The 25,943-nt window shown below is 35.8% G+C and overlaps 2 protein-coding genes and 1 long non-coding RNA gene across 6 annotated transcripts in view; 1 reads left to right on the top strand and 2 right to left on the bottom strand.

Moving 5' to 3' along the window:
- Positions 1-6,708, bottom strand: part of LOC126377106 (methenyltetrahydrofolate synthase domain-containing protein) — a 23,110-nt gene extending 16,402 nt beyond the window's left edge. For 2 of the 3 annotated variants that reach the window (XR_007567788.1, XR_007567787.1), the window contains exons 1-2: positions 6,502-6,708; positions 1,411-1,633 (exon numbers count right to left, since the gene is read on the bottom strand). Coding sequence is in view for 1 of the 3 variants with exons in the window: in XM_050024766.1 (XP_049880723.1) it covers positions 1,411-1,633; positions 6,502-6,541 (263 nt within the window). In the remaining 2 variants the exon portion in view is untranslated. The remainder of the gene's footprint in view (positions 1-1,410; positions 1,634-6,501) is intronic. The other variant, XM_050024766.1, reaches the window with a different exon arrangement.
- The window catches only part of LOC126377288 (uncharacterized), a 24,776-nt gene extending 412 nt beyond the window's left edge, over positions 1-24,364 (top strand). The window contains exon 2 of the long non-coding RNA XR_007567828.1: positions 24,253-24,364. This is a non-coding gene — a long non-coding RNA (uncharacterized LOC126377288). The remainder of the gene's footprint in view (positions 1-24,252) is intronic.
- Positions 7,498-15,327, bottom strand: LOC126377123 (BTB/POZ domain-containing protein KCTD9). 2 transcript variants are annotated; one of them, XM_050024798.1, is made up of 7 exons: positions 13,310-15,324; positions 12,895-12,965; positions 12,397-12,525; positions 11,641-11,776; positions 10,976-11,050; positions 10,407-10,525; positions 7,498-10,073 (listed from the first exon to the last, which is right to left on the bottom strand). In XM_050024798.1, exons 1-7 carry the CDS (start codon positions 13,899-13,901, stop codon positions 9,957-9,959), a joined length of 1,239 nt encoding a protein of 412 aa, XP_049880755.1. In that variant the 5' UTR covers positions 13,902-15,324; the 3' UTR covers positions 7,498-9,956. The 2 variants fall into 2 exon arrangements, 1 of the variants encoding a protein (XP_049880755.1); XR_007567792.1 differs by lacking the exon at positions 7,498-10,073 and having other exon boundaries at positions 10,462-10,525; positions 11,557-11,776; positions 13,310-15,327.
- Positions 24,365-25,943: the final 1,579 nt, after the last annotated feature.

Here is a 25,943-nt window from a genome sequence, read left to right on the forward strand (position 1 = left end):
TACATAAGTGGCGAGTTAGAGTTACGGTTAAGAATGTGTTAGGTAAGGTATCAGTCACGGTTGTGTAACTGTAATCAATGTACCACGCAGCTCGGGCGCTCAATAACAAACATACTAAGTTAGCGATAAAACCATGCGAAAATGTATTTAAAACAGTACAGTCGTTATTTTTGTCAAAGGTTTAGTTTCATTCTTCTTCTATCGTGTGGGTTGTGAGGTGGATTACCCATCAACCCTGGTGTCAGGGTTATTATTGAGCCGCCATAGGCCCCTGACATGACTTATGCAACTACGTACTTACATCAGTAAGTAGTAACCGGGACAAACGGCTTAACGTGCCTTCCGAAACACTGATCATTTTACTTTTTGGACAATCAGGTGATCAGTCTGTAATCAGTCCTGATCAAATTAGGGGTCACAAAGTGATTTTTGTGATTTGTCCCCACCGGGAATCGAACCCGGGACCTCTGGATCGTGAGCACATCGCTCAAACACTGGACCACAGAGGCAGTCGGCCGTCGGCCGCATTTTAGCTGTTCAATCAGTAATTATTTTAAAGTCGTAAGACCGAATGTTCTTTTAAAATCTAAATCCTATTGTTTAACTATTGTGTCTGGAAATCTCGGCGTTACGACGTTAAACTCACAGTGGTGTTGATTCATGTACACATCACCTAATTTTCAGTTATACCTGTCATTTTCTTATCCGCTGGGAAAGAAAGGGACAAATCGTCAGGTAAAAAATTTATGCATCACACGTCAATATAAGGCAGAAAAAAACCCTTCCAAAACTTTATATTGGTCAATAACCAGACAGAATTGAGTTGTCAGCACACGACAAAACAGTTTGCATACGAGCGAGATGTCTATTTTTTCGCCCGGGTTATTCATTCATTTTAAAATAAGGCGGATAAGAAAATGACAGTTATAATTTAAAATTAGGAAGTGTCTGCAGGCATCGTGTTAGTTAAAGTTACTATTGCTTAAGAGAAAGTGATGGAAGAATATAATTTGGCGGGATTTAATTATTGAAAGACCGTGAGGTGAGGTTGCATCCACCTCAAAAAACCCCAATAGAAGATCGTGTTTTGTTTTTACGAATCTAGGCTTAGGAGCTCCGAGGTTGGTTATTTGAGGAATATTTATTAAGTCAGAGGGAAATCACTGTGATGATGACCTAGAAATTTTGAAGGGCTGAAAGATAAAGTAACTTTTGGAACTCTCAGTCTTCGTATTTCCTTGTAAGTACCTAAAACTGCTCGAAACACTGAGAATTATGTTTAAAAATAAAAACCCGACTACGGAAAAAATGCGTTCTAAAAAGTACGAAACAAGAAAATATTTTATTTCATCAAACACTTAACCCTCCTTTTCGCTTCGCCACAGTCGGGTAAAAAGCAAAGCAACTAACCTGACAGGCTCCTGCGGCTTATCGGGGTTGACTTTGATGGTGTTGGCATTCTTGAACACCTCCAGTTCTGCCAACTTGGCGGCGGCTTCAGGGGCGCCCTTGAAGTTGGGGATGCGGTTGTAGACCGGGCGAGGGAACATGGCCAGGCCGTTGGTCTCCAGGTGTCGCCATACCTTCTGCCTGAAAGACTGCTTCGTCACTTCTTCTGGCATCGGCTTCTTGGCTGGAATAAGAAGGATTTTGTTAGAGGATTTTTTAAGTTTAGCGAATAGCCTGTGTCTCCATGGCGTTGTAAATCTTCAGTGAATATTCTCACTTTACCGGCAGTAAAACATACATACATAAACTCACGCCCGTAATCCCTAATGGGGTGGGCAGAGCCACAAGTAATCAAAGACAACTTGCAGCCACTGTTGATACGAAGTCCTAAGATGGATATGATATAGTAAAACGGCGCAAAAATTATGTAAATAAAAAAAATACTGTATAATCTAACCTTTAGGCCAATAAGATCAGAGTGCAAAAAAAAAAAATTGAAAAAGAAAAGCCGCCAATATCCTTAATATTAAAGAGTTTGTACAACGGAAACATTCCAACTTTAGGAACATCGCCGGGAATGCCACATCACTGGCTCTGTCTGAAAGGACCCTAAGTTATACATGTAATAGAAAAGTGATACTAAATATAAGTAAATAATATTTTAAATTAATAATGGTGGTACTTATACTGGGTGTTGTCGTAACGAATACTGAGAGGGTTGATTCAGACCATGATTCTGAGTTAAAATCAAGTGGAATTTTCCGTCGCAAAATTCATGTTTTTTTTTTAGTTTTTTTAAATTATTTTCAATTCTTTACTTTTGCGATGGAAAATTCCACTTGATATTAACTCAGAATAATCAGATGAATCATCCCTCTCAGTATTCGTTACGATGACACTTATACCCCGTTCAAGTACATACGGTAGCCATATAAGTAGGTATGGGTGTTAGTGACACCGTAACGAATACTGAGGGGGATGGTTCAGACCATGATTCTGAGTTGATATCAAGTGGAATTTCGTGTCAAAAAATTCATGAAAATTTTTCTTTTCTTTTTAATTATTTTCCAATCCATACTTTTGCGACGGAAATTTCTACTTGATATCAACTCAGAATCATGGCCTGAACCACCCCTCAAAGTTTTCGTTACGATGTCACTAACACCCTGTATATGTCGTGGCCAGACCTTAGAATCGATCATTTCATGAAATAGAATATGACTATTGGCCACATCATGATGTAGTTTGGCCAGATCAATGAACACAAAACGACATGAGCAACTAAATGCATGATTACTTCATGATATGGCCAAACGTTGGCAATCATATCGTAAAATTAGTAACATTATCCACTGTCAGTGGCCCAGGTGTGGATTATATTCAAAACTTGATAGATATCATAATCGATGAATCAGTGTAATTGTACAATTTTCCATATCGAATAAGTATATAATTTTGAATCTAAGAAATGAGTCGACTATTCGCAACGTTGACGTTTCAACGATATGGTCAATTTAAGTAGGATATATCATGAAATATGACCATTTTATGAAATGATCAATTCTACGATCTGACCATGACATATAAATCATTATCTAAGCAAGTTGACAGAACATTTATCTTTAAAATATTAAAATCTTTTTTAGATAACAACAATTAAGTGGTGTAGATAAGTACCTACAAATTATAAGTTATCTATCACCTGCTAATATGTAACATTGTTTATGTTGGATAATACCCACTGTTATTTTATAGAATTTCCGTTAAGATGGTTTGATTATGAAGATAAGATAATTATATGATAGATAATAAATAGTCAATAATAACATTGTGCAATGTTTATGTTTTGTAGATAAGGTCCAAGTTCTATAATATAAACAGCCTATATATGTCCCACTACTGGGCACAGGAGTCCCCTCAACCAACCGGAGGAGATATGGAGCATACTCCACGCTGCTTCACTGTATGTGGGTAGAGATGATACTTAAAAATTTTTAGGGGTTTATCTAGTAAATAAATTAACGATAAGGAAGATAATAAAATAAGGCTAATTAATGACTCGTATTTTTGTATAAAATCCTACTTATACATATAACACCCTACCAAAATAGTTTAAGATGGTTGATTGAGAGGAGGCCAGTGCCCAGCACATAGGCTGTTTATATGAAGTTTAAGGCTTGGTATCCCTCAAAGTGGAGAAAAAAGAAAGGAAAAATTTACTTTATAAAAATACTTTTTTTTAAAATTTAAGTACCTACTTAATTTTTATGTACTTGTTTTATTAAAATACTGAAAACAAACATTGCAATACTAAGATGACCTTGACCTGATGTGATGGTCAATAAATCAAATACAAAGATGTATACAAAGAATGTATAGTGTAGTCCCCAGAAGTTATTTCGGCTTTATATATAGACTGTGCTAGTTTTCATTTATAAATATAAATATGGATCATTGTGCAATCAAAAATAGAGTCTCCATGGCGAAAAGTATTTTCTTTTCCTGCTCAAAGATGTAAATTTAGTTTGTTAATTTTGTTATCAAAGTTTGGTAGGATTTGTTTTGCACACAATTTTTGCCTTCTATTCTAATCATATCAATTTGTTTTATTAGCCAAAATCAAAAGTATAAACTTCTATTTAACAGTTTTAGCTAATATTTACCTAAATATCAAAGCGTTTTTGAAATGTCTGTACATTCTGTTAGCCAAAGCCGTAATAAAATATGTCATATTGTTATCTATGTAGTTATTTTGTGTTCAAAATCCATAATCATTTGTTATAATGTATTTAATACTGTTGATATGTGGAGTCTGCCTATGCTTCAAGGTGATTCCAATGCCTGTAACTCTACACTTGAGTACATATACCTTTACTTACACAATAACAATTATATCATGTTTATTTGTTACCTATAAAATGGAATTCAGCACATATTCTACATGTTTCTTTAAACCAGACACTTTTACTCAGTATTCAATGATATTCGTGAAGAGAATAAATTAAACCAGTCTATATTTTTAATGTGACAGGACATTTTTTTGATTTGTTTGTATAACTATAGGGTTTGACTATAGCTTCCAAATAGTCAAATCAGTTACTTTTTACTATATGTGTAAACACGAAACGACTACTATGGAATTTGTATGAAAAAGCAACCTGAAAGTGACGTCATAGAAAAAGTGACAAAATATTTTCTTTAAAATTAAAATTCATAACTAAGATAAATAACCCATATACCCATTATGCATATAACCTGGGTGCTTTCAAGGCCAGAGTGAACAGGCACCTTCTGGGCGAGCTCGCTCCATCATAGGCCTCGTCAATGGCTTCGGGCAAGTGTGGGGCCAAGAGCTAACTCATAAAAAAAAAGAAAAATAAAGCGAACAAAAAGAATTTCATAATTTATCTTTGACCTAGGAAACTACCCAATTAGACTTTTATAAGTATACAATAGTAATGACTATGATTATTCTTTTAGAAAGAACCCCATCTGCTTATATCTATATTTTTTCAGAAAACCATTTTGTATTAAAATTATTGTTGTATTTGTTTGCAAACATTCAAATAAAATTTTAAGTAGACAAGAAACTATGTCTCAGACTAATGGTAGTCTTATCATTATTTGATTGTTCCAATTTACATAATATTTTATCTAGCAGGATATGACACACAAAAATTCATATAATGTCCAAATGATGATACCTAGTTATTTCATTATGAAATAAGTTTATTAACTTTGAAGAACCCAATGTATGAAAACAAAAATATGATTGTTGAGTTTTAGAGATAATTATTAACTATGAAATCATTGATACTGTTGAAGAACTATGTAGCTAATCATTATTGTCTTCTGGTGTTTTAAAGATACACCCTCTTCCATGTAACTAAATCGAAATATGTGGGTATATTATGTTACTTTAGAAAAAACAGGAAGGTAGGTTGAAGGTACAGATTACATAGTTAAAGCTTTAGTAGTCAAAATGCTGATGGTGAAACTGAATAATGATATTTTTCATAGCATACTGATTGATTATGCAAAAGATCTCTAAAGTCCAAATAACATCCTAAGGTTCTAGTCTTACTCTCTGCAAACATCTAGTTATAACATTTGTTTCAATTGGATATTTGCAAACCGACAAAAGATTCTGGATATATTTGAGTGGATGATATTGACTTCCAGAGCTCTGAGATTTACCCACTAGCTCAGTAAGTAGTACTAATAGAACATTAATTTTTATATCCTAACTAGTACATAAATTCCTGCCTATTTCCCACCAGGGCAAGCAGAGCAGAGAGAGGGCTTCCATCCTGATACACTTCTTTTGCTTCCTCCAAATTCATCAATCTTAACTGGTAAACACATTCTTAAATGTGGGTAGCTATGTAATAGGTAGGTACAAAAAATATATTCTCGCAAGTGTGCTAATAGTTTTTCGATGAATACATAGTGATGTAATTACTTTATCCAAGTAGTAAAGGCCTTCAGGTTGATGATTCAGAGCAAATAGAAAATCTAGAACTGGAATGACCTTTAAAAATACACATTTTATGAATGAAGGTAGAAAACAATATGATTCATGAAATGGACAAAAACCATCGGTACATTTTACTGCGCGGTAATAGTAACTAAAGTACCGGGAGTGCATGAAGTAATAAGAGGTTGTTCAACAGGCTAACAAATAAACTGCATTTTTACATCATGTGGGCAGTGCTCAAGAATGTGACTCACGTTTCACACTCCAATTGAGCTACCCACAGTATTTTTAATTATAATCAACCCAAATACGAGTAATCCATGCACGAAACGATCAAATGCAAGTGAAATTATCATCACGCTTCTGAATTATTGAAACAGATTCTAATAGAAATTCCAATGATTTCAATACCCTCAAAGTGAGGGTAAAATTAAAAACACGTTGCATTTTACCAAAGATGCTCACCCACATCATTTTCACGCCCCGTCGAAGCGGCATTCCCCATAAAATATCCAAGAAAACAGTGGAATAATGATTGTTATTCCACTATTTTTGACAACAAATGCTAAACTTACTGGTTTCTGTGGCCGCCGGCACATCTTCTCCGTTCTGCATCTTGAAGATTAACCGCAATCGGGAGGAATTCAAGATATATTTCGATGATTCAAACGAATATCATCAATTTATTTGGGAAATAAAATCTTTTCCGCCGGACAGAACCGTCACAACTATATTCTCCTTGCCGTCACACACAAAAATAGAACGCGAAGTCGCCGAATAAAAACAATTGCTACCAACTTCACGACACAAAACTCAGTGCTGCCAATGTTACAACAATACAGCATAAGTTTGTTTTCATTTACAACTAAGTTTTCGGAAACTACCGGTTTTTATTAAAACTATTAAATGATTTGTCTATGTTTAAATTTAGCTTTTTTTATTGAAAATTAACGTTATACTTGTATTAAAAAGAAAGAGCCAATATGATTTGTTTAACACTCTAGCGTTGTACAAACACGAAATCGTAGTCATTTAAACGCATCGTTTTTTTTAAGAGCGCCAAATTCAAAAATATTTTATAAAATCTGCGCGACTTTGAACTTATAATACCTAGAAACGTATTAAAATATAATATTAGCATAGAATACTATCAAATATTTTTTCTCGAGGTGTGTATGTTGGGATTTAGTTCCAAATTAGATATTATATCGAATCCAGTTAAGAGTTTAATTTCTAACACACTCACATTGTTCTAGTAAGCACACTATAATAATCAGCGAAGTGTAGGTACATAATGAATACCGTTTGGACAAATCTACAAGTCAGTTTGGATCCAATTATCAGATAGATTATAAAAAAATTAGCTATAGAAATTAACTTGTATGTATGTAACACAGCAGGGATACTATTTTTAAATATATATAGACACTCCATACATAAAAAACCCGTGCGTGCGAGCTAGGCAGACAATCCGCGCGCGCTCCCTTACACAAAAGATAATATTTTTGCCGCCTTCCTCGCCTTACTCAACGTCTTAGATGTAGATAACAAAAATGAATAAAATTCACAGATGAGCAGTATACATTTATTTATTATAATATTACGTAGGCATAGAAAGGAATAGATATATGATTACGTCCTTTCTCTCTTTCACTCAAAGTGACTTAGCATTATAGAAAGACGCGAAGAGTAAAGTAAAGTAAACCTTTATTTGTGTGAATACAGTACATGAGAGAGAGAGAACCGATGTAATTTGTTGTCCTTTACGCTGTCGCTGGATTCACCCTACGATTATAAATATTTGGTGCCAGCGTTGCGCGTTTGCGGAAATTGCAGGTTTAATAGACAAAAATTTGAGTTTTTTTTTTGCATATACTACTTTGTGCAATAATGATAAAATAGTGTGGCCTTTTATGTTGCCAAAACCGGGACCATGGAAGACTATCGCTATCCCTTTTTCAGGCTACACTGTAGCCGGATGATTATACTCTGTATTAAATACTTAATACGTGTCAGTAACCGTAGCATAGCATTCGCATATCGGACGCGACATACATAATAAATTGTCACATAAAATCCATATACTTAACAAGTATATTGAGTCAATACCAATTTATGCAATGAAAATGTTATCATTGGTGACAGTTCGGGCAACCACCGAACTAATTTTGGTTAGGTTTGACAGGACTAAAATTGGCTCTATCCCTTTCTTGCACTTATTGTAAGTGCAGGACGGCACTCATTTGGGAGCCGTCGAACTGAATTTGGGTTGGGTTTGTGTGCACCCGAATGGGCACCAATGTATTTTATTTTATTTCGTGTAATTTCATTTTTATTAATAATATTAATTTTATTTGACTTTTTATATAATTTAATTTTAATTTATCTAATCTAATCTGATGTACTTATACTTATAATTATGGATATTAATCTGAAATAAATAATTTGAATTGAATTGAATTGAATACCGCTACAGAATATGGAACTTACAGGCTACATTCCCAAAAAAATAAATAGACGGCGCTATGAAGATTTAAAGTGATAATTACCTATTTTCTCTGGTACCATAATGATTCAAATATAACATAATGTAATAGCACTGTTATATAAAAATAATTGTTGCTTGATATTTGGATGAGATATATACATATCAGAATTATGTTCCTACCTATATGCTTCTCTCTATTTAGATCAGAATAAAACGGGTGGAAGATGTAATTGCCCTTGGGTGCAATAAAAAAGGCATCATTTATACCCAAAAAACAAAGACAAAAGATGCATAATAATATGTCTGTTTATCCATGAATTTATTTTATTTTATTTTTATTTTATTTTATTTGGATAATCAACAGCGTTACAATAAATGCATGTGTGTTGTAGAACATTAATTAAACGTAAGGCCAATAACAGATTACCCCGGATTATTATGAAGTACTTAATAATATTAATCTAAACTAATTACAACATTATGCTATTTTACTATATCATTATATAAACAAATATTTTGTAAACAGGAGAAACTAAATGGGATACCGTAAGCTTGTTCTTTAGAAAACTAAAACTATATTGTAACCATAAGTTGCATTCAAAATAAAAAACACTACTAAAAACTGTACTTTTATGCGTATCAATATTAGAAAGAAAAGAAAAAGAAAAGAAAGTTAAGTATCTACAACAATTGAAGTATATACTCACCAATCCTACTCTCAATGAGTTTCGTGTGTATGTGTGTATGCAAGTGTATTTTAAATATAAATATATATGTGTATTTACGTATGTATGTATGTAGCCCTACGTGTTTGCCACTTGGGATCGGATGGCAGCTATTCAAATAATCTCAAAAAACCACCATCCACTACTGTGTGTGTGTACCTATTATATTTGTATGCTGAGTGTTTAAAATTTATTTATGACATGGTTTTTGAAAGTTTTAACGTCATACCGGTATGGATCTACCTCAGTAAAGAGTTTATTGTAGGTACGAGTTATTCTTGTAATAGTCTCATTTTGACAGTAATTTGTCCGATGTGGTGGTACATAAAATGGATTAGGTCGATTTAAGGTGCGGAATGAGAGACGCCGTGGGATATTTAAATTAACTGTGCTTACTAATTCTGGACAATGTTAAACTATTTAGAATGTTAAACGAAGAAAAATATGTACAGTCATGAGCAATATAATGTACCCACTTTAGGACTCTGTCGCACTAACATATTTGACATTTAGCGAGACTTACAATTCAATTTGTCAAAAAAGTTAATGTAACATGGTACCAAAGTGTATACATACCGTACAGCGCCATCTATATTGTTTTTGAGGAACATAGCCTGGAATGCATCAAATATTTGACCACGGTTATGGAATGACGTCACAATTGATTTGTCTATCAACTCAACTAGTCTATATCGCGTCGTGCACGATATACGTGCTAAAATCTACGGTTACGGGCGTTATAAACAATCGTCTACCTATCGTCTACTGTATAACAATAAGTTTATCGATTTTGACCGCAGTAATAGCAATATTGGCGTTATCTTATAGTCTGCGACATGTGTAGGGGAGTCAACATTAGTTCGAAGGCTGTATCTTTGAGGTTGGCGCCGCGGAGGTTCGCGTCATGCAGGTCACTGCCGGACAGGTCGCAGTACTGAAATTATAAAAAAAAAACAGTTAAAACAGTCTCCGTGGTCGATGGCATTAACTACTTGGCCAGACAAATAAGCGCTTGGTCGGCGGAGTGCTGAGGGCTCTCACTCGGTACAAAATTTAAGACCACAGGTAATGTAAAGTAACTGCGCAATGCGAACAAATGTCAAATAGCAATATTGCTTTCTTAGATGAATGACTTCGATGTGGCCATTTTAACCCCCCAGGTCTGAGGTTGCCCAGTTGGGCGCGTACCTCGATTCAGGGCGTCTGAGAGGATCATATTTGAAAGAATTAATCGAACAATTAGTTTTTTAAATTTTAATATACCTACCTCTAAGTCTGCCCCCGCCAGCACAGCCGTTCTAAGATCACAGTTTCTTAGATTGGCATTCTTTAATGTGGCCACACGAAGGTTCACACCCGCCATATTGCTTCCCTCCAGATTGGCACCTGTTATACATTAAACAAAAGAATATTCAATAACAGTAAGAACAATACAACAATATTGACCCGTAATTGTAACTTATAAATATATAAAATTCATAATACCGGTTTTTTACCGCGTTAAAACAGGAATATGAGACTCCTTTCCAGATTTAACACGGTAAGAACCCGGTAATAAGTGTTTTGCTGATAATAATAACTGAGTAAACGTCAAACAATGTGTAAATAAAGATAAAGTTTAAAAACTAAAACCCGACTACGCAAAAATCACGCGCTAATCATCATCATCATCATCGTTTCATTGCTCTGAAATTCTTCCGCTTAGTGGTGTTTAGCAGGTAGCTTATAAGACACGACGTTCGGCTTCTCTTCATCCACAAAGTATATGAAATAATGACTAAAGGCTTATAACGTACTTAAATAAATTTTATTTTAAAAGTGACCTTAAATAAATACCTTTTAAGTTAACACCTTCCATAACAGCCCTGGAACCAAGAGGATCTTCCATGTTGCTCCCCTTTAAATTGGCTCCTGCAAACAAATAGAAAGAAAAAATATTTATTATTATGTTAGGACGCCACAAACTGTTCAATTACATTACAAATATAAATATTACATTTGTTCATATACAGATCGAGTTGTATTACAAAATTTGTTCAATCAATAATATTTGTAATGTAATCACAAGAGAAACAAACTATGTTATGTTTCTGGACTATTCATCCTCGAAAATTCATAGAACTTATTTATGCATCTTTTAGACGTAAATGAATATTATTTAAAAAAGTTACCTACTTAGTTAACTAATAAGTCACATTTACGTTGTAATATTTTTGAAAATACAGAAGAAAAATGGTTTGTAATTACGAGAAGATAAATAAAGAAAGATATGTCTAATATCCAAGGATCAATGTAAAACAACAACTAAAATAAATCGACTTTCAAAAAAAACATACAACAAAATATAACAAAGGGATTTTTGGAGTATTTTGACTTGGGGATTAAAAGTACCTTGGTTACCTTAACATAACACATACCTCCAAATCAGCCCAGAGGGCCCCGAGCACCTCTGCCCCTCGGCTGGCACGCGAGAAGTCTGCACGCTCCCTCAATAGACATACCTTCCATATTCGCACAAAGTGCTTTGACCCCCAGCAGCTGTGCCCCTTCAAGATTGGCGTGCGACAAGTCTGCGCGCTCCAAACAGCAATGCGACAGATTTGCCCCAGTTAGATTACAATTTGACAAACAGGCGTACTGAAAACAGCAGAATTTCAATGATTAGTAATTTAAAGTTAAAGAAAGAAATAAATTATTTATTATAAAAGGAAGCCACGGCACAATAACAATACAAATATCAGACTCAAAACTTACACAATTTTTCCATCATACGACCTTAAGCAGGTGTTTTAGGGTGTACATATGAGGGTTTATAATGTTGTGATTACATGGCCTCAATTTCTTTCCTCTGTCAATAGAGTCGAGTAGCAAGTGGGTTGACATGATTCTCTAGTCTCGCTCAGTATTTGGCCTTTTGGTTCTTTATTTCTTCCACTTACACAAATTGACAATTAAGAAAAGGAAAACAATGATGCTTATTGCTATTTAGCAATAAGGCCGCCTATTGTGCTTATGTTTTATTCATATGTTTATGTCCTTTATATATGTTCTTGTGCAATAAAGTATTATTGATTGATTGATTGATTGATGCTGGACAACTAATTCGTATCTATTGTACAAGTCAAGAGCTTTCATGAGGCGTTGGGGTGGACCATGAAAGAGATGAAGTGATGAGGACATACCCCAGGATTGAAGGAGATGAATAGAGGAAAGTTAAAGACCTTTCTCCTGCAGTGGCCAAATCCACATTAACAAACCTTAAAATTGATATTTCTCAAGTCCAGTCGACTAAGGTCAGCGCCAGACATGTCGACTCCTTGGAACCTCAACTCCGAGCTTGTGGGGGTCAAAATGATGGCACGGACCACATCCATACGGGTCAATACCTAATAAACAAAAAAATATATTTACTTTTCTAACGACAACTGCCATAATGTATTTATTGTGAGATATTTATGTTTGATTTTTATATGCATGTTTTTAACTTATTATACATCTAAGTTTTTATGTAGGTATTTCATTTATTTTTGTATTATCAATTTTATTCAATAAACTGCTTTATTTATTTGATATGTAATGTTTCATTTATGTTTAAGTATGCTTAATTATTGGACTGTACACTCTGGTCCTTCCAATGTAAAATCTAGAATTACATTTACGGGGAAGGTCATTTTTGGATGAGCCCACCTTTTGTGTCACAAGTTCTTTGTTTCATTTGTCTATGCACATTAAAAAGAAATTATAAATATTAATACCTCTTTTCTGCCGGTATTGCTTTTATAGTCCTCAACTAACTGTTGAAGTTCAGGTATCATGGATTCTATACCTGAAAAATTGATCAGTATATTCCACAAGTTTATTTTTGAAAATATTTTATTTTTGAATTTGATTTTTACAATCTCAGTTGCCATTTCAATTACCAAATAGCTAATGAACAAGGTAACATGCCTGAGGGTGTGCTTTTTTACTGTGAGAGAGAGAGAAATATCATCTCTACTTATTTTGTCTGATCAAAAAGTAAATCCCATCAGATGCAAAAAAAGCAGAATTTAGTTAAGTCTCAAAATAATAATATTATCTATAGATAAAGATAATTCAATTATTAGTTAAGGTTTAAGCTTTTATATTTTTTCTAGTGCAAAACTATGCAATAACAAAAAAAATACATACCATAAAATGAAGCCTCTTCCAATACTCCTTTAGGGTTGACATGTTTATCCAGTATCACTTCTCCATGCCTTAAATAGTTGAGAATAGGCTCGAAATACTCGGGACTTCTGTCTATCAAATAGGCTCCAGTCTCATCTCTTGCGCTTGGGCTCATTAAGTACATATTATTATTAGTATATGCGAACATTCTGGCTAACATTGACGAAGGTTCCTTGGCCAAGAGTGTAGACCGTGAAGTCGTGAAGTGTCTTCCTCCAACATTGAGCGTGATCCAATCGGAAGAAGCTGAATTCTCCGTCGGACTTTCTTCGTCCTCGATAATCAATTTCTTTAAGCGATTCTCCAAACTATTCTCCACTTTACACTCATCGCAGTCGTCTGTTTCAGATCCTGAACACAGGTAGATCTTCTCCTCGTCTCGTATAAGTCTCAAATCGTTGATTTCACACCCGTTTACTGTATATAACCGGATGGAATCTATAGGCCTTCGGAACAAAGCGCACAGGTGTGTTATGAAGTCTTTAGTCTCTTCCAAAGCCACAAGTTTACCAACATCTTGGGTCCTATTTTGATACACATATACGCGCTTCATAATACTGTTTAAAGATGTATTTTATTAAATACGAACAATACACCCCGCTTTAAAATAGCAAATTGTAATCGATTATGATGTTGTCAGTGTAAACGTCACTGTGACAGCGTCTGTCTGACAGGTGGTATTGATTGATTATTAATTTGATAATATCCGTTCGGATACATGTTTTACCATTTATCATTTTTTTTTAGATTTTTACACAGATTTATTATAATTATGTTATGCTTTTGCAAAATATAAATTGGTGGATAAGCTTTTAATATAAAATTGCGTTTAAGTACCTAGATTTACATCATTTTGAGGTCTGTGCTTTGGAGAACACGTTTAATAACTAGTTCCCTGTAGTAATTAGATGATAATAATAATAATAATAAGGCGAAAGGAAAGATTTATCGGCCATTTTTTTTTATAAACAGGTGTAACCCAAAGACCAAGTAGTACCTACATAACCAATGCTAAAATCCAGTTCCGTAACATAAATAATATAAACGACATAAACGTCCCACTGCTGGGCACAGACCGTCCCTAAAGCCAGTTATCCAGTGAAAATATGCAGTTAACAAACCACTAATGCTATTCAGCCATATTAACCTACTTAAAGCAATGCCATTAACAACTTTTTAATATTATCATTTATCACTATTAATATTATGCATGGCAAAACAACGAGACACAGCGGTCCATCCTGTCCAGAAAATGCTATAATATTAATAGCTCAATAAACATAACACATTAGGTACGCTGTACCTACACATCGATCGTCAAATCACAGATGGCTGTCGTAAAATCTCCTATGATCTTCGCAACACTGCGTACAATAGTGCCTGATTTTATTATTATTGCTTGTCCTCATCTTTCAATAAACAATTTGTTTATTGCCATTTATCCGATGTCGTGATTTATCGCCATAAACATCATCATCGTTATCATTCCTTTTTGTCCCATTTGCAGTTGAAACGATGGGTCCTTGGGGTCCAGAAGCAAAAATATTTGTTAAGGATCTCTCAATGCGTCATCGGGGCTTCGGGGGATGCTAGGGCTGGTAGTTATTTCTGTCAGAGAATTAGCCTGGCGATTCAGAGAGGTAATATGCTGCCAGCCTGTTGGGCACCTTGCCTCGATGTGACGCATTGGAGGAGGTGTTTTATTTTTAAGATGTGTTTGTTTTGTTTTTAATTGTTTATTATAAAGTTAGAAAATCACCATAAATATCGTTAAGATGTGTGTTTTTTACTAGATAGGCTATAAAGACGAGTGTCACTAAAATACCGTCGCCATATTATTATAGTGAAAACCGATCCCGAACCCAATCACTTAAACCAATGATTGTCGAATTTGTTTTCGAATTCATGTTTGGATCATAAATGATTAAGTAATATCCAATATTCCCGATAGCGGAAACCAATATTTCCGAGAAATGCACTTTCGGAGATATGTGACCTAACCTGTATTGGGCTGGTTTTCCCTTCGCGGGTTGGAAGGTCACACAGGCAGTCGCTTCTGTAAAAACCGGACCTGTCAAATCTTCCGGTTAGGTAAGCGGACCCTGTGTAAAACGGGATAATGCTAGGGAGATTCTGATAATATAGCGAAAACCATGTAGCGCCTTTTTGAAAAAAATCACCGACGTTTATAAAACCTCGCAAAAGATACGCTAGTTTTAATCTAGGTAAAAAATGCTGGTGCCAATTTTTTTTTTCGGATTGAAAATACCTGAAAGAAACGAGGTTGTTGAAGATAATATTGTTGAAGGCGCTTGCTTGGTTTGCTACGTGGTTATTTAAGCTTTATTTTTGGGCACTTCAGTAATCTTTTATGACAATTATTATTTACGTACCTACTTACTTAATGTTTTTGGAAATAAGTAGGTACAGTACTCCATAATTTCCGGCTTTAAAGTAATTTTCAGCCGTTGGTCATTTATGTAACACCTTTCAGACTAACTCATGCTGCCAATGAGCTAATCCCAGTATTTTACCATATTTTGTTTTATTTACATCCTACACGGATAAGTAGGTATAAATAGTTACTTACTAAGGTATAATAATCAAAATTAAATTACCTACCTAAGATTATTTTTCAAATCAAAACTAGTTACTTAGGTACTTCATTGCCAACCAAACTTAAGCAGCTGCTTAAGTTGCTTAAATCAAATCAAAACCGTAACACGTTCGTAATGTAACACAGTAAAACACAACAATTCAATGCTTCGAATTACTCAAGATCCAACTTATGAACCAAGTTTCGTCAATTCCATCAAATGTGCCAAATGTGCTACCCTCACTCCGGGGACCACTTGCCAAGTTAACGAGAGTTAAACTTGATGTGCCGCGGTAGTTACAGTTTTGCCGCGGTAGTTATACCTAGCTACGCCATAGCCGTAGTAAGTAGTACAATACAGTTAGATACAATTGTCAACGCTTATCAACGGAGTAGTTCAAATTCTAACGAGCACGATTGTGAGCGAGGAACTATTCGTATTCGGAATACCGAATTTGTCCAAATTATACTAAAGGTTATGAAAAATACAGCTGTTATGTACACGGAATACTTAGAGGAAAGAGGTTGGAAACATGACATAGTTGTTGCATAGTTGACACTATCGCCGGTGCACCTCTCTTTCTTTTACTACACTCGACACTCCTGCCAACTGAATATAACTACGATATTAGCTCTACTGCTACTACTTTATTTACCCCTAAAATATCGATACGCCTATCGATATTGCATATTCGTCAATTAAATCGATTATAATTTAATCTTCATCTTGTCGTTTCGATGGCATGCCGATTTTTTCAGCCTAGTATTTTGCCACGAGGACAGCATTTTCGGTGGCATTCATTAGCTCCTCTCGCGTACAGGTATCAGGGCACGCGGGGCAAGATGTTAGGTGAGCCATAGTCTGTGGCGTAACACCACACACACAGCTCAGGTCCGATCCGTTGAGAAAACCCCACCTGGACAGGTTATCTTTACTTATAATTTAATAATTGTTTGATATAATCGATATTATCGATTGTAAAATGACTGCAATACTATCGATTTAATCGATGTAAAGCCGCTGAGGAGTAAGGAGGGGCGCGCGCCGATTGTCTGTCTCGCTTGCACTTACGCACGCGCGCCACATGGTAAAAACGAGATTTTTGTATGGAGTGCCCGGTGTATTAGCACTGTCATAAAGCGTGTAATGATCTGTTTTTCCTTTATCCATTGCTCATTTTGACGCAGTTGGTTCCAGAAAATTATAATTTACTTCGCAGTTTACTGGTCTCTACACCTAGTAGATATTCATTAGTTCATAAAGTGTTGGCTACTAGCCAAGTTATGTAGGTAGAAATTGGGATTTTCAATACTTTAGAAATTTTTGTTTGGACTTTCAACTTCCGGCCTAGATTAGTGTTGCATACATACATAAACTCACGATCGTAATCCCTAACGGGGTTGGCAGAGCCATAAGTAATCAAAGACAACTTGCAACCGCTGCTGATCCGATGTCCTAAGATGTAAACGATAAACCTCATGGTGACAAGGGAGTCTATCGCTCATAACTATTGTCCATAATATCAAAAAGGACACAATCCCTCTGTAGATTATTGTTTAGGATTGAGTAATGCAATAATTAATTATTGTTTTTTTATTATACAGGGTGTTAGTGACATCGTAACGAAAACTTTGAGGGATGATTCAGACCATAATACTGAGTTGTTATCAAATAGAATTTTCCGTTGCAAAAGTATGGAACTGAAAATAATTAAATAAAACACAAAAACTTTCATGAATTTTCGGACAAGAAAACCCACTTGATATCAACTCAGAATCATGGTCTGCATCATTCTCTTCAGTATTTGTTATGTTGTCAATAACACCCATATTATGTACTTGTACGGCTACTTGTAGCTACTTGTACGGAATGTAAGTGACATCGTAATAAATACTGAGGGGAATGATTCGGCTCATCATTCTGAGATAATATCAAGTGGAAATTTCCATCGCAAAACTATAGAATTGAAAATAATTAAAAAAAAAAACACATGAGTTTTGCGACGGAAAATTCCACTTGATATTAACTCAGAATCATGGTCTGAATCATCCCCCTCAGTATTCGTTACGATGTCACTAACATCTTGTACCTATATAGTAAGTTTTTCGTATGGTTGTGTGTGGAGTATATTATTTATTCTGTGATGGTTGTGGAATGGAGAGAAGCCCGTAACCCGTTGTTGTGGTTATGTTGAATCGCGTGGATCCGTACCGGGTGAGGTTGTTTTCTGGTTGCTTGCTGTGGTTGTCGTCATCCCACCCTTATAAGGAATACGGGAGTGAGTTGTACCTATCTAGCTTACCTTTTAGCAATGACTTAAAAAAAAAACAAATCATATAAGTACACCTTATTGTACAGAACTTGATTTAAAAAAACAGTCATAACACATGAATACAGTACAACTTGGGCGACGTTATTGCTCTAGAGCAATTTCTTCCAGGCGACCCCTAGCAGAAAACAAACATGTACTAGAATTTTATCAAACAGTTAAGAGATTAGAGTTGCCACCTTTTTAAAAATCTGTCCCTATGTCTCTTTAAAAAAGTTGCAACTCTACTTGTATCTGTCTGTCTGAGAATTCCAATAAAGAATGTATTTCGAAACACGAATTCCGCATTTCATCAAATCCGCAGATTAAAAATATTACGAGTAGGTAGGTAAAACAGGTATTTGTATAATCTTTCTCGAGTTCTTTGTTAACATTTTTCTTCTTGCATTGCTACGTAAGGTATTATTTTACTGGGAGAGGGTAAAATAGCACACCGTGCTATTTTACCCTACCCTATTTTATTCTACCCTAAAACCCACTTCTCACTTCTCACCCTCGGACATAGTTTAGTCTTCAATCGTATGGCGTCAGACGTCACACGCACAGGTACGTGTACAATAACATCAATGTGTACTGTCTGTGTAAACTGAGGTGTTTTGCAAGTGTCCGGGTTTACTGGGAGTGACATTGTGTACCTATGCATGTGACGAGTTTTCACCAAAGAAAACTGTCCTCGACTTCCTTTAAACATAAAAATAAGAACGCGTACATTATTTCTGTCTGTCTGTTACGTGTTTGCGTGACGAAGCTTCTCAGAGGTTAGTCTGACTCGCCGCCCTTTTAATAAACATTGACCGAACAGTGTATTCGTAGAAATAAATATCTGTAAGATTCAGCGGAAGAGCTGTTAAGCAGCCAATATTATTTTTCAGTGTTATATATAATATAGCTACTTTATACACCTACTTACCTATCACTTCAACATAACCATAGAATAAGGAAAAATTGTCTGAAAACAAAATGAACCGTGCTTCGAAAAGGACGTAAAGTAGGTAGTCAGTCCGGCTACTATTTTAGTCGTTACATGAGGCTTGTCCTTGGCCAATTACAATACCTGGGGGGTTAAAAAGGCCGCATCGAAGCAACTCACTAACACCTTTGCACCTTTTGCAATTATCAGTAATACACAAATAACTTAAGCAAAAAATACAGATACGTCAGTTAGTTAAGTCAGCTCAATTTATTTACTGTTACAAATACATTCCATTCAACTACAATTGTAACAACACACATTATTAAAAAAAATTTCAAAATAATAATAAAAATCTATAAATAAAAAATGTCCTCCAGCTCACCACATCGAGGCAAAGTCCTCAGAATACTAGCCACATTGCTTCTGCGCCGCCAAACTGACCCCTTGGGCATAGTATAATGAATAATAGTTATAGAACGGCAACTCTTCGCTCCTCACCAGCGACTGAGCTAGGTTTACCTCACCCCCCTCGAACACAGTTTAGATTTAAATCGTATGGCGTCAGATGTCACACACACAGATGCGTGTGTACGATAACGTCTGTGGTGTCTGTGTAAAACGAGGTTGTATAAAGTGTCTGGGGTTTGCTTTGGACAAAATAATTGCCAGCTCTAGGTCGGAAGTTGCCTCGATGAGGTGATCTGAATTTACTGTTTATGTAAGATGACATGTAAAAAGTGTTTTTTTATTTTTATTAATTTAATAAGTAATGTTTATGTCTACCCCAACGGAAAATAGGCGTGATCTTATTTATAGAAACTATATACATGTTTTATTTGGTTAGTTTTCCGACAATCTGCAGCGTTATCTGGTCCAGTAGTTTATGTGTGTATGCTTTTAGAACTAAAATCCGATTACTATGAGCATTTCCTACGTTGATTGATAGTTCGATTGCCATTCAACGATTGATGGGAATCAGATTTGCGTTCGTTTTGACGTTAATTTGAGTCAGTCACCGTTATTCCGTGCATGCTGTAAGAGGGAAAACAGAGACAGTTCAGCCTGCAATGTCCTAACCAAACTAGTGGTAATAAAGTGATTTGTACATTGTATGTTTGTTTTTGCATTGTTTACGATGTTTTGACGTAAGAACCCGGTATTACATTTTTTAAAGTGATTTTTGTGATATGTCTCTACCGGAATTCGAAACCGGGACCTCTGGATCTCTGTACTATCTGTTTTCTTTGTATGTTTCTTGTGTCTGTTTCATTGTGTACAAATAAATAAATAAATAATAAATAAATAAATAAAAATCCCTAATTTCATTAGGACATTACAGGCTGATGATTGTTTGTAAGTAAGATGATCCGTGCCGTCAAGCCGTTGGTCCCGGTTACTACTCACTGATGTAAGAAAGTAATCGTTACATGAGCCATGACAGGGGCTTTTAGTGGCTCAATAATAACCCTGACACCAGGATTGATGAGGTTGAATTCACTTCACAACCCACACGGTAGAAGAAGAAGTACATCACCGTTAGGGATTACTGACATGTGTTTATGTATGTATGTATGGGCGTGAGTTACATCTGTCGGTCTGTTTGGACGTGTGTAACCGCCGCGCGCTTCCCCCCGTTCGAGTTTCCGAACCGGCCTGAAATTCGGGAAACATATCTCGAATCACGCGCTTAACTGATAGCGATGACACAACGGGAACTAACGCGGGTTTTATTTATAAAATCAGTGTCCAGCCAGTAGAGTGAGACGCGGACGTCTACGTTATAAATATACGTACACGATGCGAAAATTGTTGTCATTCGGTTAGACAAACTATTTCGACGCCGGCGCTTCGTGTGGCGTGCGAGTTTAAAAACGCGCGCGGATTTTTCTTATTTCTCTCACAAAGAGAGTATCCTTATTAAGTTTGTACTTGACGAGTGAAGCTTTTAAATAAAGGAAAAAAATGGAAGGAAACTTCACGGTCGTAGTGGACGACCCAGATGCTCCTCCGAAGAGACCACCGCCGCCTCCACCGAAGAGGCTAAGTCGACCGAAGATCACGCTTTCCATCCCAGAAACAGTCGCGACTGCGGCTACCCCAGCGACTCCAAGAATCCCCATGACAGCAAGAGGCCAAGTGTATTGGGGCCCCATGGCCTACCATGGCAAGGCCCCTATGACCCCAGCGTCACATGTCTCAGACCCCCACGGAAACCCCTACATGAACCCTTTTATGCACATGTACCAGAATAAAGCGTCAGAATTCATGTTCAAACAGTTCGCCGGGTTTAAGGACTTTACAATGAATACGGCGAAAAGTGGACTCAGTGCTGGAGAGAAGTCGGCTTTCTGGTTTTATAATAAGTTAAGGACATTGTCGAAGAAGTGGTTCACGCATTTGTTTTTGACTTTGTGTTTGGTTTTGTACAGTGTTATGGGTGCTGCAATCTTTATGGCTGTTGAAGGTGAGTAGAGTAACTATAATTATATAACTCTATTACAACAGTAGTCGGTCGTTTCCTTGGTCCGCAGAAGTATATTTAACCATGGTACTATGAATGTAAATCCAAAATTATAAACATTGAAGATAACATGGTAGGTACGAAATCACAAACAATTTCGGAGTCAGAAAACTGCAATCATGCGCTTATTTATAAAGGTGATCATTTGGGTTTTTATCAGTTAGTTTATTAGGCAAAATACAATAAAACAAACCAGTATAAGGTAAAAAGGTAGGTATCAATAATTTGTAAATACCGAAACATAATTTCAAAGAAAAATACGATAACCAGTTATACAAAAAGTTTAAAGTTCATCTGCGTCCGGATATATATACCTAACTTAAAGTCTATAAAAAGTCATTTGGATAAAAATACATATCAAGTTTATTAAAAATAATTAACTTGCATATCTATATAAAACATAATAAGTGGTAATAATCCAATCGCATTTATTTTAATTCATCTGTGTTCGTAGGTGTAATTATTTGACCAGTCGCTGTCATTTTGAGAAAATTATGGATTCGTCAGTCGCATGACGTCATAGCGTCATCATCTTTCTTTGACCGTGAATCGAGCCTAAAACTATTTTAATTTACTATATTTGAATCATGAATAACTAAGAGAATAACAAGTTCAGCATATACAGGGTGTTAGTGACATCGTAATACAATTTGTATTGCAAATAAATGATTATGAATTATGTATAATTACCTGTGGATACAGCCTCCGTGGTCTAGTGGTTAGAGCGTCAGGCTCACGATCTGGAGGTCCGGGTTCGATTCCCGATGGGGACATTGTCGAAATCACTTTGTGAGACTGTCCTTTGTTTGGTAAGGACTTTTCAGGCTTGAATCACCTGATTGTCCGAAAAAGTAAGATGATTCCGTGCTTCGGAGGGCACGTTAAGCCGTTGGTCCCGGCTATTAGCCGTAAAAAACACCTCCACCAACCCGCAGTGGAGCAGCGTGGTGGAGTATGCTCCATACCCCCTCCGGTTGATTGAGTAATATATAGGCAGTTATGATACCTGTGGATAACTCACTGATATCATATTAATTACTATTAAGCTTATCAGTCTTCTTCTATCGTGTGGATTATGACGTGGATTACCAACTTCATCAACCCTCGAGGTTATTATTGAGCTGCTAAAGGCATCTGATATAGTTCAAGTGACGACTACGTAACGTACCTACTTACATCAGTAAGTAAGTAGTAAAATTATTAACCGGCACCAATGGCTTAACGTGCCTTCCGAGACACGGATCATCTTACTTTTGGACAATCGCGTGATCAGTCTGCAAACCAGGACTCACAAAGTGATTTTGGTGATATTACGTCCCCACCGAGATTCGAAGTTGGGAACTCCGGATCGAATCCCGAACTGAATCAAGGAAGCGACTTGTCCGTAAAAACTGTAATTAGTTTATTTAGTACTGTATTTTTATAACTGTTGGTTTTCCTAAAATAAATAAATAAAATTACTTTTTATTATCTTTTCCAACTTCAAAGTGCCATCACAAGTTCACAACTTATCGCCTCCAAGTAATTGCCGGTTTAACCTTATGGAGGAAGTTTTATGAAAGTCATTTCATACACACCCTAGAGTATTAAATCACCCTCAGGAAGACTGGTAACATAGCCATGCTGACTGTACGCGCGGATCTATTCCTCCCCAAATCAACAGGACTATTACTGTTTTTTCTATTTTTTTATTTTCCCTAGACCATGACTTTCTGGCGGTGGACGCCTGGAGTCCTAAAACACAGGGCAACATAGGCTCCAGACACTACAAATATTACCATTTTACTTAATTTTTTTTTCTCACTTTGTGATTCCTAGTTTGGTTAGGACATTACAGGCTGATCACCTAATTGTCCCAAAGTAAGGTGACCTTAAGCCGTTGGTCCCTTACTACTTACTGATGTAAGTGAGTAATTGTTACATGAGACATATCAGGGGCCTTTGGCAGCTCAATGATGATCTGCCAGGGTTGATGAGGTTGGTAATGCAGCCCACAACCCACACGATAGAAGAAGACGATCAGCCTGACTATGAAAATGTAACCAAACGAAGCTCTCGGAAAATGTTGGCATTTACTCACTCACTTTTTTGTCGTTTGACTCTTAAGATTATAACAGTAGAACTTAGAGTTCTAATATAACCGACCTCAATCATTTGCCGAGTTTAATCGCGGATAGGGATGGGTGTTGAATACTTAATATATTATTTTTTACCTTTGATGGGTTTGCTCTTGGCCCCAGACTTGCGCGAAGGCATTGACGAGGCCTAACATGGAGCGAGCTCGCCCAGAAGGTGCCTGTTCACTCTGGCCTTGAAAGCACCCGGATTATATGCATACGGAAATAGAGAAGATAAGAAAGGACGATGCGAAGTTTATGTATATGTTTTAAGTCAAGGGGGGGGAGGGTCCATAATAGAATAGAATAGAATAGAAATTGTTTACCTATTATCCTCGTAAGCCCTGGGGTCCTCTGAGAAGGACCAAATAATTGTAGTCATAAAGGCCGAAGGTTTTGAAATAGTTTGTTCTAATAATCAACGAAGGTACTTTTAAAAGTACCAAAACTTTGCCTGTCAATTTAATTCAAACCTTTGCGCCGATTGAGAAAAAAAGTATTTTGTCTATGAACTAGTTCATTCAATTTCGTGAATAGGTGGCTTTAATAAAAAAGAAATATGTATCACTTGTCGTAATTTGTCATTTTATTGGTAAAGATGGTGCGCACACGGCGACGAGGTAAAAAAAAATCAAGTTAATAATCGAATTTCGTAGTTTTTCATACACATTATTTTCAGAAATTGCAGGTAATATAATAATCAACAACATGACATAGTTATTTTATCAATTTCGTATCGATATCGTTAGCAATATGAAAGCAAACTTTTTTAGTCCTTTGCAAGGGACTTTAGGTGTCATGTCCGGATATTTTTCAAATACTTTTTTAAATTGTTATATGTGATTAAATCATACCGATATAGACTGACTTGCTTACGTGATCTTATTATTAAAAAAAACTACCGTCTTCATTTTATTTCCTTTTTCCTTCTAATGATGATCTAAACTGACACCATGAATTAATTTCTTTCCTAATAATAAAAACCTAATGTACTTCCAGAGGGACTAATCACAAACTACATCATAAAAACTAAAACTCGTTACTTATTTTATATTTAAATATGTAAGTATATACACATATTTATGACGTACAAATAGGTATGTATTTTAATGAAAAAATACATAACCCTTTATAATAATAATATTTTCCAGATTTTACTAAAAGTAGTGACTTAAACCGGGAGTCCTTCTGAAAGAACTAAAAAAAAAACGTAATTTTTTCAAAAATGTCTTCTATTCATCCTTACATAGGTCTCCACTTAATTTGAACCCGATCGGATAACTCTAACACTTTAAAATTTGTACTTGAAGTGCTCGGCCTTTACGACTACAAAAATTTGGTCCTTTTCAAGGTACCACCGTCGTTTATTACTTCGAAATCGTAATTATGCTTCGGCGTTACGAGGTTAAAAATAGCCGTTTTCTTGTAAAAATTTTCATTATTATAAGAATGTGTTTATGTATCTATTTATCGTGTATACATCAAGTCACAAAAGAAAAAAAGAAAGAAGAAAAGGTGCAAAACAAAAGGTGTTAAAAGACAAGGTGCAGGTCGTGTCGTATCAGGAGGTGAAGGTTTTGGCGGGAAGAAGAGAAGAATGGCGATTACTCCACCGTCAAGAGCGCAGCTCTTAAATAAAGAGAGAGAAACATAAAGTCACGCCATGACCCCTGTCGAGGTGGGCAGAGAGACGATGTAATAAATCAATAAGTATGGTAAGATACCATCCAATTAAAATAATCAATGGCCCCGATTCCTGCAGACATCTCTTAATTTTACTTTAAGTTATACCTGTCATTTTCTTATCCGCCGAAAAGGAAAGGGACGGATGATTGACAGCTCTTAATTTTAGGAAGAATGAGTAAATAAATGAATAACCCGGGCGAATTTTTAGACGGTTGTTTTAGATTTGTGCTTAAAATTGACGTGTGTTCCATAAATTTTATGCTTGTCGATTACCCGTCCCTTTCCTTTTCGGCGGATAAGAAAATGACAGATATAACCTAAAATAAAATTAGATGGTATTTACAGGAATTAGCACCATTATGAAGTTAATTTATTTATTTATTTTATTTTTACAGTTTTCCATTCAGCTATTACAGTAAAAACCAATTCGAC

This window comes from Pectinophora gossypiella, chromosome 22 (assembly GCF_024362695.1).
Source record: "Pectinophora gossypiella chromosome 22, ilPecGoss1.1, whole genome shotgun sequence".
In the NCBI taxonomy this organism is placed as follows: Eukaryota; Metazoa; Arthropoda; class Insecta; order Lepidoptera; family Gelechiidae; genus Pectinophora; species Pectinophora gossypiella.